The sequence below is a fragment of the Anomaloglossus baeobatrachus genome, chromosome 2 (genome assembly GCF_048569485.1).
Source record: "Anomaloglossus baeobatrachus isolate aAnoBae1 chromosome 2, aAnoBae1.hap1, whole genome shotgun sequence".
NCBI lineage: Eukaryota > Metazoa > Chordata > Amphibia > Anura > Aromobatidae > Anomaloglossus > Anomaloglossus baeobatrachus.
This window is the reverse complement of record NC_134354.1, coordinates 219,475,944-219,490,590: the sequence shown is the minus strand read 5'-3', so window position 1 is coordinate 219,490,590 and position 14,647 is coordinate 219,475,944. Positions and strand designations below refer to the sequence as shown.

The 14,647-nt window shown below is 41.6% G+C and overlaps 1 protein-coding gene across 1 annotated transcript in view; it reads right to left on the bottom strand.

The window, feature by feature from the left end:
• Positions 1–14,647, bottom strand: part of LOC142291246 (bile acid receptor-like) — a 109,202-nt gene that overhangs the window by 45,817 nt on the left and 48,738 nt on the right. Inside the window, exons 6-7 of the mRNA XM_075335623.1 lie at positions 14,294–14,393; positions 7,109–7,234 (exon numbers count right to left, since the gene is read on the bottom strand). Coding sequence (XP_075191738.1) covers positions 7,109–7,234; positions 14,294–14,393 — 226 coding nt within the window. The remainder of the gene's footprint in view (positions 1–7,108; positions 7,235–14,293; positions 14,394–14,647) is intronic.

Genomic DNA, 14,647 nt, shown 5'->3' with positions numbered 1-14,647 from the left:
TGCTTTCACAATTTAGTAACTTGTGCCAATGATCTCCTGTGTGTGGCTGCTCGACTTTTTCTATTCCCTTAAATTTGAATCCAGTCACATCTCCTTTGTGTTTATTTATAAAGTGTCTAGATGCCACTGAGACTGTTCTCAGTGCTGGGTTCTGGACATCAGAGAGGTGCTTGCAGATTCTTCTCTTCAGGAGTCCTGTGGTGCAGCCCACGTACTGGAGTTGACATATAGAGCAGTCTATTAGGTATACTACATGTATCGTATTACAGTTTATGAATTCTTGTATCTTATATTCATTTTTGTTGTGGCTCGAAAAAAAAAGTACCCAATTTTTCAGCAAAACCACAGCTTTTGCACCTGTTTGCTCCACACTTGAAAAAGCCTTTCAGGTTTAGCCACGTTTTAGATTTTTCTGCTTTTTTTTCCCTTAAATACACTTGGAGCTAGCAATGTTTGAAGTGTGGGATCCTTTATTTAATTTTCTTTTATTACTTTTTTCAGATTTGGATCTTCATTCAAGATTGGTAAATGTTTCTGTACAATATTTATTTCCTTATACTGTAAACTATAGTCTGTTGAAAATACTATCTTTTGTCGTTCAGAATTTTTAATTCCTTTTTTGTTCTTGTCTTTAAGCAATCCTGCTCTATTTATTTTTTCCACAATATTTTTAGCATGTTCAACTTTCCAGTTTGAGTATCCTCTTTCCGATAATCTATCATATGTTTTTACTTTTTTCTGTATAAGTTTCTATTTTTGAACTATTCCTTTTTACTCTTATCAATTCTCCAACCGGTATGTTTTTAGTAACATGTTTTGGATGACATGACATTGCAGCTAGGATACTGTTCACACTGGTTGGTTTTTTATATGGATCGATATTCACTTTTCCTCCTTCATTATTTGCTGTCACTGTGATATCTAAAAAGTTTACCTCCTATTGACTTGTATAACTTGTGAATTTCAAATTATAGTTATTATTATTCAAGGTCTGAATTTACACATATATTCTTCTGTTCCTTTCCATATAAATAGCAAATATCGTATTACAAGTTAAACAAAAAAAAAACTAAAATGATGCACTTCAACCTCAACAATGATATTATCAAACAGGTACTTCCACTTCTTTCTCATGGGAGAATGAATCTATGCCTTATCTTGGAGTGCTCCTCAATAAAAATTTAACAAAAATGGTTGCCATTAACATTAGTCTTCTGATTGAAAATATTCAAAAAGACTTGACACGCACCGCAAATAAGGATTTGTCGTGGTTGGGTAGAGTGGTATTCTTAAAGATGATGACATTACCAAAAATTTTATATATCCTTAGATCCATACCTTTAATGATCCCGGCAAATCAATTAAACAAACTCCAAAAAGTACTTAGTGACTTTATTTGGAACTATAAAAGGCCAAAAGTGAACAAAAACATTTTACTCATACAGAAAAAAATGGGAGGTATAGGGCTCCCCAATATTAAAAACTATCATCTTTCAAACTTAATTAAACAGAGTCAGAGGCTAATAGAGGAAAGCAATTTATTTTCTTGGATGGATTTAGAGATGTCCTCTGTTAATTACCAACCCATAAAATCTTTAATTTTAACTCACCTAATCAACCCTTCTATCCCACCTCCAAACTCCCCTACTTTATACGCTACAATAAGAGCATGGAAAACTTTGGACAAAACTCCGACTAATCTTAATAAAAATCATTTTCTTAGAAATACTCCCCTAAAAATGTTGGCAATTCTGGATAACTCAGAAATTCCCTCAACATGGCAGGAGTCAAATCTAAAAACGGTTGGAGACATCTTTAACGGAAAAGACTTTATAAACTTCCTGGATATAAAGATCAAACACAAGCTCCCTGACTCTGACTTTAAGGCCCTCATCAAATTTAGGGAAATTTTAAAGACAAAATTATTATTTACAAACCCCCTTTCTGAAATATCCTGCATGTTATTCTGTAACCCAACCAAAATGTCTCTATGGTGTTGTAAAAATATCTATAACCACTTCAATAACGATCTAACATTCCACAAAAGCAAATATATGCTAGAATGGGAAAAAGATTTGGGTAAGAGCTTTACGGATGAGGAATGGCAGAAAGCCATTTCACTAACCTATTCTTCAAATGCATGTGCCATCAATCTCACTTCAAAATTCTCTATCGTTGGACTCTCACTCCATGTAGACTTGCTAAATTTAATAGAGAGACATCCCCTTTATGTTGGAGGGATTGCGATGAGAGAGGTACTCTACTTCACATTTTCTGGAGTTGTCCCAGATTGAAGAGTCTCTGGGAAAATATTTCTAGTCTGATTAATCAGATTACTAACTCCACAATTCAGGTAACTCCCCAAATGGCCATGCTTTCACTTAATTTGGAAAAATGTGATCCTATATATAAACCTATCCTAACTCATTTATTTCTAGTTACTAGAAATCTTATAGCTTCTAATTGGAAGAAACCTACGATACCCACTATCTCTGAGGTCTTAGAGACTACTTCTCTTCACAACAACTTCGAGAAGTACTTTGCTACCATTAACAATGCCTTTGCCTCCTATTACCGAAGATGGGATCACTGGAATAGTTTTATACAAGGTATTACATAAATAAATATTTATAACTACTTAAAAACCTTTTTTATAATATGAATCCTTTTATTCAAACCTTCAGTCATGCTTTCTTGACAATATGCTTATATTCCTAGTATGGAAGCCTGTTAACATGGTTGAGATTTGTTTATGTTCATTGTTCTTCCTTTTACCCACTCCCTCTTTACCTTGTTTTTCCTTGCCTTCACCCTCCTCCCCTTTTTCATCCCCAATAAAGTAATTGTTTACCTCATAGTTTTTTTTTTTTAAGGTTGAAGGGAGACTCTAAGGGGTACTTCACACACAGTGAGATCACTACTGAGATCGCTGCTGAGTCACGTTTTTTGTGACCTCATTAGCGATCTCGCTGTGTGTGACACTGAGCAGCGATCTGGCCCCTGCTGTGAGATCGCTGCTCGTTACACACAGCCCTGGTTCGTTTTTTTATTGTTGCTCTCCCGCTGATAAGCACACATCGCTGTGTGTGACAGCGAGAGAGCAACAATCCTGAATGTGAAGGGAGCAGGAGCCGGCGTCTGACAGCCTGCATTAAGCTGTAACCAAGGTAAACATCGGGTAACCAAGGTGGCTACCCGATATTTACCTTCGTTACCAGCCTCCTCAGCTCTCACGCTGCCAGTACCGGCTCCTGCTCCCTGCACACGCTAAGTTAAGCGGTGTGCGCTGGTAACTAAGGTAAACATCGGGTAACCATACCCTATGTTTACCTTAGTTACCAGTGTCTGCAGCTTCCAGACGCCGGCTCCGTGCAAGCGCAGCGTCGCTTGCATATCGCTGCTGGCTGGGGGATGGTCACTGGTCGCTGGTGAGATCTGCCTGTTTGACAGCTTACCAGCGACCATGTAGCGACGCAACAGTGATCCTGACCAGGTCAGATCGCTGGTCGGATCGCTGCTGCGTCGCTAAAGTGTGACGGTACCCTAAGTTCATCTAGTTCAACCCGTAGCCTAACATGTTGATCCAGAGGAAGGCAAAAAACCTCCCCCTCCCTTCTCCTTTCTCTTTTCCTATACCTTTCCCCCCCAGATGAAAAGTTTTATTCATACAATAGATCCCCACATGTATTCAAATAATGGTATGCTACGCATGATAATATCTTGATTGTGTGGATTTGATATGTTATTTTGTTAACCTTATTTTAATAAAAATATATGAAAACATATAAATAGCAAAACACCTATGAATCTCCCCATCCAAGCAATGCTACTGGCAAATATATTGTCATCTGAGTACAGAAATATTTCTTCCTATCGGGCCATGTATATATTTGCTAAGGATGGGGAGAATGTGGCTCCCATGCTCACGCCATTATTTTGTTGAAAACATGTGTCAAAGGAGAAATAATTATGTGATAGAAGAAAATGCACTGACACGAGGATAAAATCCCTTATAGCTGTGTTATAGTTGCTAAATTGGTCCAGGTGTTGAAACAGAATTTGTATTGCTTTGTTTTGTGGGATTGAGGGATACAGGGATATAACCTCACATAAGATCCAGAAAAAGTTTTTTTTGCCCACTTAAAGGTTTCAAATTTGTTTTCTACCACTTTTGTATCTTTAATAAAACTTTTTATGTTAACCACTAGTGGTTGCAAATAGTGGTCTACCCACTCTCCCATTCTTTCTCCCATTCTTTCTCCCAATGCTCCGATGCCTGAAACTATCCGTCTCACCACTTCGGGGTGGGAAGACGTTTTATGCACTTTTGGAAGTGAATGATATATTGGGGTGACTGAAAACTCTACATATATATAATCCTTGTCCACAGGCTATTTACTTCATGCAGCATTTGTTTGGACCTGTCCCGCCCACAGCCATGACTCAGTCATGGGTACGGGATTGAAATAGACCAGGTGAGTGCTGCTAAGAGCAGTTCTACTATTCATATGTGACGCCGTATGGCACATTTTATAAAAATATTTTAGTGTAGGACTGCCTCAAATGAGATTTGCCGTGACGTGGCGAGGCAGCTCAAGAAATTGCAATTTTTTGCCAAAAATCTCAAAATTTTTTATAATAAGTACAGTTTGGAATTTTTAGTGCTGAAGTGCACATTTAGTGCTGGCTTTTTGCTTTTCTTCATTGAATTGGTCGGTGGCTGACCCCCACCAAGCTATGCACCCCAATTTGGGATGTATTCCATCTGTCTAGATTTTGGCGGTTGGTGACTGTTCACATTGTCATCAGGCCTTGTCCACAGGCTATTTACTTCATGCAGCATTTGTTTGGACCTGTCCCGCCCACAGCCATGACTCAGTCATGGGTACGGGATTGAAATAGACCAGGTGAGTGCTGCTAAGAGCAGTTCTACTATTCATATGTGACGCCGTATGGCACATTTTATAAAAATATTTTAGTGTAGGACTGCCTCAAATGAGATTTGCCGTGACGTGGCGAGGCAGCTCAAGAAATTGCAATTTTTTGCCAAAAATCTCAAAATTTTTTATAATAAGTACAGTTTGGAATTTTTAGTGCTGAAGTGCACATTTAGTGCTGGCTTTTTGCTTTTCTTCATATATATAATCCTGTAGTTTTTTATTTAGTGCTCCCATTGCCACTCCCTGTTCTAAAAGTTTAAACAGGTCTTTGTTATATCGATTAGTGGGATATTTCTGTGCATACTGATCATACTCAATAATGAATAATTCCTGATGTTTTGAAAATTTTGTTTACATTTTGTCATCATTTGCATCTCATTAACATGTCTATCAATCCTGTAATTTTCATAACTCCAAGACTTTTTTTTCTTGGTGTTGCAATTTCATTTTTAGTGTTACGGAGTACAGTTAGGTCCAGAAATATTTGGACAGTGACACAAGTTTTGTTATTTTAGCTGTTTACAAAAACATGTTCAGAAATACAATTATATATATAATATGGGCTGAAAGTGCACACTCCCAGCTGCAATATGAGAGTTTTCACATCCAAATCGGAGAAAGGGTTTAGGAATCATAGCTCTGTAATGCATAGCCTCCTCTTTTCCAAGGGACCAAAAGTAATTGGACAAGGGACTCTAAGGGCTGCAATTAACTCTGAAGGCGTCTCCCTCGTTAACCTGTAATCAATGAAGTAGTCAAAAGGTCTGGGGTTGATTACAGGTGTGTGGTTTTGCATTTGGAAGCTGTTGCTGTGACCAGACAACATGAGGTCTAAGGAACTCTCAATTGAGGTGAAGCAGAACATCCTGAGGCTGAAAAAAAAGAAAAAATCCATCAGAGAGATAGCAGACATGCTTGGAGTAGCAAAATCAACAGTCGGGTACATTCTGAGAAAAAAGGAATTGACTGGTGAGCTTGGGAACTCAAAAAGGCCTGGGCGTCCACGGATGACAACAGTGGTGGATGATCGCCGCATACTTTCTTTGGTGAAGAAGAACCCATTCACAACATCAACTGAAGTCCAGAACACTCTCAGTGAAGTAGGTGTATCTGTCTCTAAGTCAACAGTAAAGAGAAGACTCCATGAAAGTAAATACAAAGGGTTCACATTTAGATGCAAACCATTCATCAATTCTAAAAATAGACAGGCCAGAGTTAAATTTGCTGAAAAACACCTCATGAAGCCAGCTCAGTTCTGGAAAAGTATTCTATGGACAGATGAGACCAAGATCAACCTGTACCAGAATGATGGGAAGAAAAAAGTTTGGAGAAGAAAGGGAACGGCACATGATCCAAGGCACACCACATCCTCTGTAAAACATGGTGGAGGCAACGTGATGGCATGGGCATGCATGGCTTTCAAATGGCACTGGGTCACTTGTGTTTATTGATGACATAACAGCAGACAAGAGTATCCGGATGAATTGTGAAGTGTACCGGGATATACCTTCAGCCCAGATTCAGCCAAATGCCGCAAAGTTGATCGGACGGCGCTTCATAGTACAGATGGACAATGACCCCAAGCATACAGCCAAAGCTACCCAGAAGTTCATGAGTGCAAAAAAGTGGAACATTCTGCAATGGCCAAGTCAATCACCAGATCTTAACCCAATTGAGCATGCATTTCACTTGCTCAAATCCAGACTTAAGACGGAAAGACCCACAAACAAGCAAGACCTGAAGGCTGGGGCTGTAAAGGCCTGGCAAAGCATTAAGAAGGAGGAAACCCAGCGTTTGGTGATGTCCATGGGTTCCAGACTTAAGGTAGTGATTGCCTCCAAAGGATTCGCAACAAAATATTGAAATTAAAAATATTTTGTTTGGGTTTGGTCTATTTGTCCAATTACTTTTGACCTCCTAAAATGTGGAGTGTTTGTAAAGAAATGTGTACAATTCCTACAATTTCTATCAGATATTTTTGTTCAAACCTTCAAATTAAACGTTACAATCTGCACTTGAATTCTGTTGTAGAGGTTTCATTTCAAATCCAATGTGGTGGCATGCAGAGCCCAACTCGCGAAAATTGTGTCACTGTCCAAATATTTCTGGACCTAACTGTATATGTTTACCTGGAGCTAATAAATGAGATAAACCAAAAAGTGAATTACCGTTATCTAGCTGTGAGCACCCTGTTGATTGTTGATTGTATATTTGTGCTAAACGTAAAAACATTGCTTCAACAGTGGATCCCTTTAGAAGAGCAATTTGATCATCGTGATCCAGAATTTCAAACCCTGGAAAAAAGGAACAACTTTAGGTTATTTGGAAATTTATTTGTAATTATATGCACTGTCTTTTAGTGAACAGTAAATGTTCAGAAATATAAAGTTGTATGTGTACAATAGTCTCTCAAGTAATAATTTGTTCTGGAATGTAATGACCCTTCTGTCCTGAACACAAGATGATATCCATTTAGTAGTTTTACAATAAAGTCTCAGATTACATGTACATTATTCTCGTGTTTCAGCCAAATCCATTGTAGACAGATACACAAAATCAAGAACACAGCTTAATTATTAGTATTAGGGCTCATTCAGACATGATTTTTCTCGTACCCAAAAAATGGTCCGAGTTTTATCAGTGTTTCTTACAAGAGTCTCATCAGCGTTTGGTCAGTGTATCAGTTTTTATCATCAGAGGCTTGTCAAAGTTTCAACAGTTTTTCTCAGATGAAAAAAGTAACTGATGTTTTCTCCAGCGTCTCATACTACCCAATCTGTGAAAACAGATGGCATCTGAGTACTATCCAATTTTTTCATGGACTCATTATCTTGAATTTGTGAGTTTGATCCAAGACTCAGATTAAAATCTAACATGCCTCTGTGATTTTGTGTGAAGCCCTCGGTGTGGAAAAATACACAGACATGTAAACACCTCCATAGACTAAAATAGGTATGAGTTCAATCCGTGAAAAACAAGGGTAATAACATTTTTTTACTTTTATAGTGCCAAAATATTCTGCAGCACTTTGAAATTCAAAAGGGACATATACAGACAATATAAGATACTACAGAATTCAACAGATACCAAGGGCAGTGATTGCCCTGCTTGCAAGCTTAATATCTAATGATAGAACTCGTAGGAAAAAAACAACATCTGAATGAACCCTTAATTATACTGAATAGCTTAAAGGTCGTTAACCCTTTTAAGACATTGAGATCTTTAGCTTTGCTCTTTTTCGTTTCTTCCTCCCCTTCCTTCAAGGACCATAGCTTATTTTTCATCTATAAGGATTTTTTTTATGCTAGACGAGTTGGAGCTTTGAATATCACCATTCATTTTACCATATATTGTACTGTAAAAAAGGAGAAAAATTCAAATGGGGTGCAACGGTGAATACAAGTCATTCTTTTGTGAGTTTTGCTTTTACATACCGCATTCATTGTGTGGTATAAATTATTCTCCTGGATGATTTGGGAAAGCCGAATATCCTGGATGCTTAGGGAAAATTTATTACCACAGTAGGGTTAAAAATCTGGACACTGCCTCTATTCACAACTGGATTATAATAAGTGCAATCTGAGCTATTGCCCAGGGCCCCAAACTCCCGGGGATGGAGGGGCATGGCTAGGTTAACCTCATCATAATGTTTTGTGTGGCAACACATACTCATCTCTCTCCCGTTCCCCCAGCGCACATCTCCGGGTATGTAACTTCCCTGGAACTACACTGCCAACAATACAGAAATATATCTAAAAATAGAAGCGCTGATAGTGTAACACCAAAAGGACAGTCGGGTATATACAGAGAATATACACTCACCTAGTATAGTTGTGAAAGTCACAACTACTGATACGCATGAGATCCTGGCGCCTGCTGCAGCCCCACGTGGATGAACATTCAAGAGATATATAGAAGGGGTTAAAGCCGCGCATCAGCCAATTATGAAACTGTAGAAGCGTTGATGAAATATAATATTCTTTTTATTCCATCGGTCTACGCGTTTCAAGGTCAAATGACCTCTTCCTCAGGACCAGTACATCAACAACTTTTGTTGATGTACTGGTCCTGAGGAAGAGGTCATTTGACCTTGAAACGCGTAGACCGATGGAATAAAAAGAATATTATACTTCATCAACGCTTCTACAGTTTCATAATTGGCTGATGCGCGGCTTTAACCCCTTCTATATAACAATACAGAAAGGCAGCTCAGCTCCAGGGGAGCTCCCGTTGCCAGCATGATCATGTCATCAGCCGACGCCGGTGTGAGGACCAACATGCACACGTCAATATCAAGAAGAAGTGGAGCCCCAGGGGATCGGAAGCGAGATGAGTATGTGTGGGACTCATGCTGTATATGGTGGCTGTGGGGGGCTTATACTATATATAGGAGGCTACGTGGGGGTGCATGCTGTATATAAGGGCTATATGGGGGCTCATACTGTACTGTATATAGGGGGTTATGTGAGGGCTCATGCTGTATATAGGAGGCTATATGAGGGCTTATGCTGTATATAGGGGCTATATGGGACATATAGTCTGTCATGTGTGCCAGACTCCCAACAGGCAAGACTTCTCTGACCCCACCAGAGGAACGACTATCCATCTTCTCCTCCTCCCGATTATGGCATCATCACTGCTTACCATCTTGGTTGACTCCCCAAAGTTTTGGAGAACTGCACATTTATCAGAGATCCATGGCCACTTGTCGGTTCTTATGTGCGGAGGCTGACCAAAAAACTGAAGGGAATGTAGTGGCTATTCAACTACGGCCCTCTGCTGCTCAAAAAGCCTTGCCAACATATTTAATGCTGAGTTCCAGTGCGTAGGCAGGTCGCAAATCAGTCAGTGAGTTGGCACTTGCAAGCGCTGCTGCAGCACTGCCACACCGGCGGCAGCTGTATCTGACTTGCGGAAATGGATGCATACGTGGCGCACCTTCATCAGTAGCTCAGGCAAATCTGGCTAGGTTTTCAGAAAGCGGTGAACCACTAAGTTGAGTATGTGGGCCAGACATGGTATGTGTGTCAGCTTTCAAATCCTCTGAGCCGCCACCAAGTTACGACCATTATCACACACGACCATTTCTGGTTGGATATTCTGCGGCTAGAGCTACAGATCTGTCTGGTCTATTAGAGCTTTTAACAACTCTGCAGCAGTGTGCTTTTTGTCACTTAAAGATATGAAGTTTAGGAGAGGCTGTTACTGCTTCACCAATACTGCAGTGCTTACAGGTAGGCACTGATAGGGACAACAATTTAAAGATGGTAAATGAGGAGGAGGAGGGAGGTCAGGAACTGGTGTAGGAGGTGTGGGGAAACCCTGATGGAATGAGGTCCCATACTTCTAGGTGTCGGTAGCTTGTGTGTAGTCCCAAGTTCTATCAATGTTCTGGCCTCCACAAGGTTCACCCAGTGTGCTGTCAGTGAAATGCAGCCTCCTTGGACACAAGCACTTACACTTGTTGGTGATTAAGTGGACCTTCCCAGTAACTGTATTGGTGAGGGCACAGATGATGTTATGGGACAGGTGCTTGCTTGTATAAGGCGGGGACGGCACACCGGGAGAAATAGTTACTGCTGGTGACTGTGTACTAAGGGACAGCCACTGCCATCAGGTTATGTAAATTCTCAGTTTCCAAAAGCCTAAACAGCAACATTTCCAGGGCAAGCAGTCTGGAAATCTGGCAGTTTAGTGTTGTGGCCAGTGTTTGTGTAACTGCGTATTTCCGCTTGCTTTTCAAGACCTGCAGTAGAAACAGCTGAACGCTGCACTTGGCAAGGGAAGTGGATGTGGATGCTCATGGTGTTTTCGAATGTGCAAAGACAGGTTCAAGGTGGGAGGAAACCATGTTTGTCTCCTGGACAGGGAATTGACCAGCATATAGCACAGGGGAAGAGGCAGTGGGGTCACCCGCAGACAATGATTATGGATAAAAATGCTCAGCCCACTTAGTTGTGTGCTTGGATGACATGTGTCTGAGTATGCTGGTGGTGGTCAGGTGGATAGTGGTCTGCCTCCTACTGATCTTCGTATGGTACATGACTGTTTTCTTGTCATCTGCACTTTCTGTAAAAAAGCGCCAGACTGGGGAACACTTAACCCTTGATCTGGAAAAGTTGCCCGCCTTCTCCCTCAGGCCACAACACTGCCACTTCCAGCATCTTGTGGTGCTCTAGATCCCTCCCCTTTTGCACTGCTGTCCTCGCTCTGCATACCACCTTCCCAGGTTGGGTCAGTGACTTCATCGTCCACTACCTCATCTTCCACTTCCGCACTCTGGTCTTCCTCCTGACTTGTAAACTTATAATACTGGTACTCGCCATGGTAGGAGGAAGGAGGATTAGGGTAAGGATTATGTGGTCCACACCCTTGGCTAGTGAGTTTGGACCGTGTGGAAGAGAGGGCAGTGTTGGGAAACAGACTGGAAGTATTATCTGCCCTCCAATCCACAATCTGCTTCCACTATTCTGACATCAACAGTGGTGTCATGTGCTCCCTGGAAAGTGAGACAAGAAGCTGGATGATAGGTCTAGAAGATGCATGTGTTTGATGTCCTCCCGCAGCAGGCCCAGTTTGCCATGGCCCACGGCCACGGCTCTTCGTGCACCCCCAGCAGCGTAACATCCCTTTCCCTGTCCCTTACCACATGCCTTGCAGATTTTAAAAAAGCTAAGAGTGGTATTATTAGAGAATTGAATATATTTTTTTAGGTAGCAGCAGCATGGTCTGTAGGGCTAGAATCCCTTAAACACAGGCCTGTAATACACTATCCCTTTTTCCAGTAGCTTGCTCTGCACTAAATGCAGCTAAAAGCAGTATTATTAGAGAATGGATTTTTTATGTACCAGCAGCAGCAAGGTCTTTAACCCCTGCCTACATGACTCTAATACACTACCTCTACTTCAGAAGCTCACCTTACACTAATTGCAGACTGAGGTTACGTGCGCACGTTGCGTAATTTCATGCGTTTACGCTGCATATTGCACTGCAGCGTAAACGCATGTGTCCTGCTTCCCCAGCACAATCTATGAAGATTGTGCATAATCGATCCGCATGTTGCGTTTGAGAGCTCAGTAATTTGCATGCTAAAATTTTGATCCAAATCGCTGCGCCCAAAAAAGCAGCATGTCACTTATTTCGTGCGCTTTGGATGCTGCTCCCACTCTGTCCATGGTGGGGGCAGCATCCAGAGCGCATGAAATTGGCATCTATTCTGCAGACACATTGCATTCATTACGCAGTGTTTCTGCAGCGATTTGAAGCGCACATGCACTGCCAAATCGCTGCAGAATTTTCAGCATTGACACTACGCAATGTGCACATATAGCTTGAGAGTGGTATTATGAAAAAATAGAATGTATTTAATTTAGCCCTGAAAGAAACTGTTGGTTTTACAATGCAACACCAAGGACTGGAACGCAATGAACCCTGCCTAATTGACTCTAATACACTATTCCTACTCTAGAAGTCTACCCGACACTTAGGGGTACTTTGCATGCTGCGACATCGCTAGCTGATGGTAGCGATGCCGAGCGCAATAGTACCCGTCCCCGTCACACATGTGATATCTTGTGATAGCTGCCGTAGCGAACATTATCGCTACGGCAGCTGCACACGCACTTACCTGCCCTGCGACGTCACACGGCAGGCGGCCAATAGAAGCGGAGGGGCGGAGATGAGCGGGGCGTAAACATCCCGCCGACCTTCTTCCTTCCGCATAGCCGGTGGAAGCAGGTAAGGAGAAGTTCCTCGCTCCTGCGGCTTCATACACAGCGATGTGTGCTACCACAGGAACGAGGAACAACATCGTACCTGACGTTGCAGCTAAATTATGGAAATTACCGACACTACACAGATCACCGATTTACGACGCTTTTGCGATCGTTTATTGGTGCATCTAGCTTTACACGTTGCGACGTCGTTACTGGTGCCGGATGTGCGTCACTTTCGATTTGACCCTGACGACATCGCACTAGTGATGTCGCAACGTGCAAACTACCCCTTACTGCATACTAAGAGCAATATTACTAGAGAATAGAATAGATTTTTTTATTTACCAGCAGCAGCATTGTCTGCAAGGCTAAAATCCCTGCTTACATGCCTCTAATAAACTTTCCCTACTCCAGAAGCTCACCCGACACTAATTGCAGACTAAGAGCTTTATTATTAGAGAATATAATAGATTTCAATTAGCCCTGAAAAGTACTCTTGGTTTCATGTTGCACCAGCAGGTGCTGTCAAGAAAGCCATGGAACCCATAGGGTGGAGGGGCGACATGACTAATAGGAACAGGAGGTGGTTTGAACAAGGCAGAGAGGGGATTGGTGGGTAGGAGGAGTTTTTAGGAGGAAGAGGGGTGGGCAGATGAGGGGTAGTTAAGTGAGGAACTTTGTCTTCCCCTCTCTTGATTTCCAGACATGGATTGATCCCCGCCCACCCTCCCTTGTGCTTGAGTACAGAGGGGGAATACTAGGATGGGTTGTTTGATTTGTTACAGCAGCGGGGGGTAGGTCTGGTCCAGAGGCAGTTTGAAGGGAATGGTAACTGGACCGAGAGACAACATCTTGGTATGGTGGCTTCGGGTTCCGGGATGTTGCAGGCACGGGTTTCTGCAAAGTTGGGGGTATTAATTCGTTGGTGATTAATACCTCATCTCTGGGTCGGTGTGTTGTGGCCAGGGATATTGGGGTGAGAAGTTGTCCCTGGACTTGGCTTACCCAGGGTTATATTTACTGTATTGGTTACTGTGTTACCTATTGTTATTTGTTGGGGTCGCCCATTGGACAGCGCCCCCTTGTGTTTAGAATTTAAATAATAGGTAATAAAGGCTGCTGTGGCCAATTTGAACCGCATGCAGTCCGTGTATTATTTACAGATGGTATATTTGTGGGTAACACACACACAGCATGACTGGAGAATCCTTCCTCAATGGTCATGATATAACGCACTGTCCTTTTCCATCAGAACCTCTCCCTGCACTTATTCTGGGTACAGTGTGGCAAGCATGGCGTCACTGGTTCTTAAATAGACCCGATGACGTTATGCGGCCAGCCAATTATAGTAATGCCAGTAGCCAACATAGTATATTAACTGGCTGAAAAAAAGCCTCAAAACATGTAGGGCGGGGAATAATACATGGCACCAGAGTACCACACTATGCGATCGAGTATCAAGCATCTCGAGCACCCCAATGCTCGATCGAGTACCGAAAAGTGTCGAGCATGCTCGCCCATCACTAATATTTATATATAGATGGGAAGGCTTATTTTAACTCCATTTGATATTCCTTTCTCATTTGAGACTAACATAAATGCAGTCTTTTGTATGTACAGCCATAAAAATTATCATACCTGGGAGCCTTTTTGTGAATTCTACGAGTACTTGCACATGCATCACAGCTGCTTCAGATATTTGGTAGAATATTTCTTCTGGGTTTGCAGATTCTTCTAGCTGAGTCAAATGATATAAAGCAGATATTTTGAAATTACAGTAAATTCTTAACCCCTGAGGCCCTTATTACAGCACTAGCCCTATAAAAAACAATCAGGAAGCATATATTTGACCATTGCAACATTGTAGACTGGACAGAGTAGTTCTTTTCCTTTCAAGGGCTGCATGGCATCTCTGAGTGCCTAACAGCAATTTTTTGTCAGATCCCATATACAAAAAAAAATGTATAACTTGTCTATAACTTCCTAGAGGTG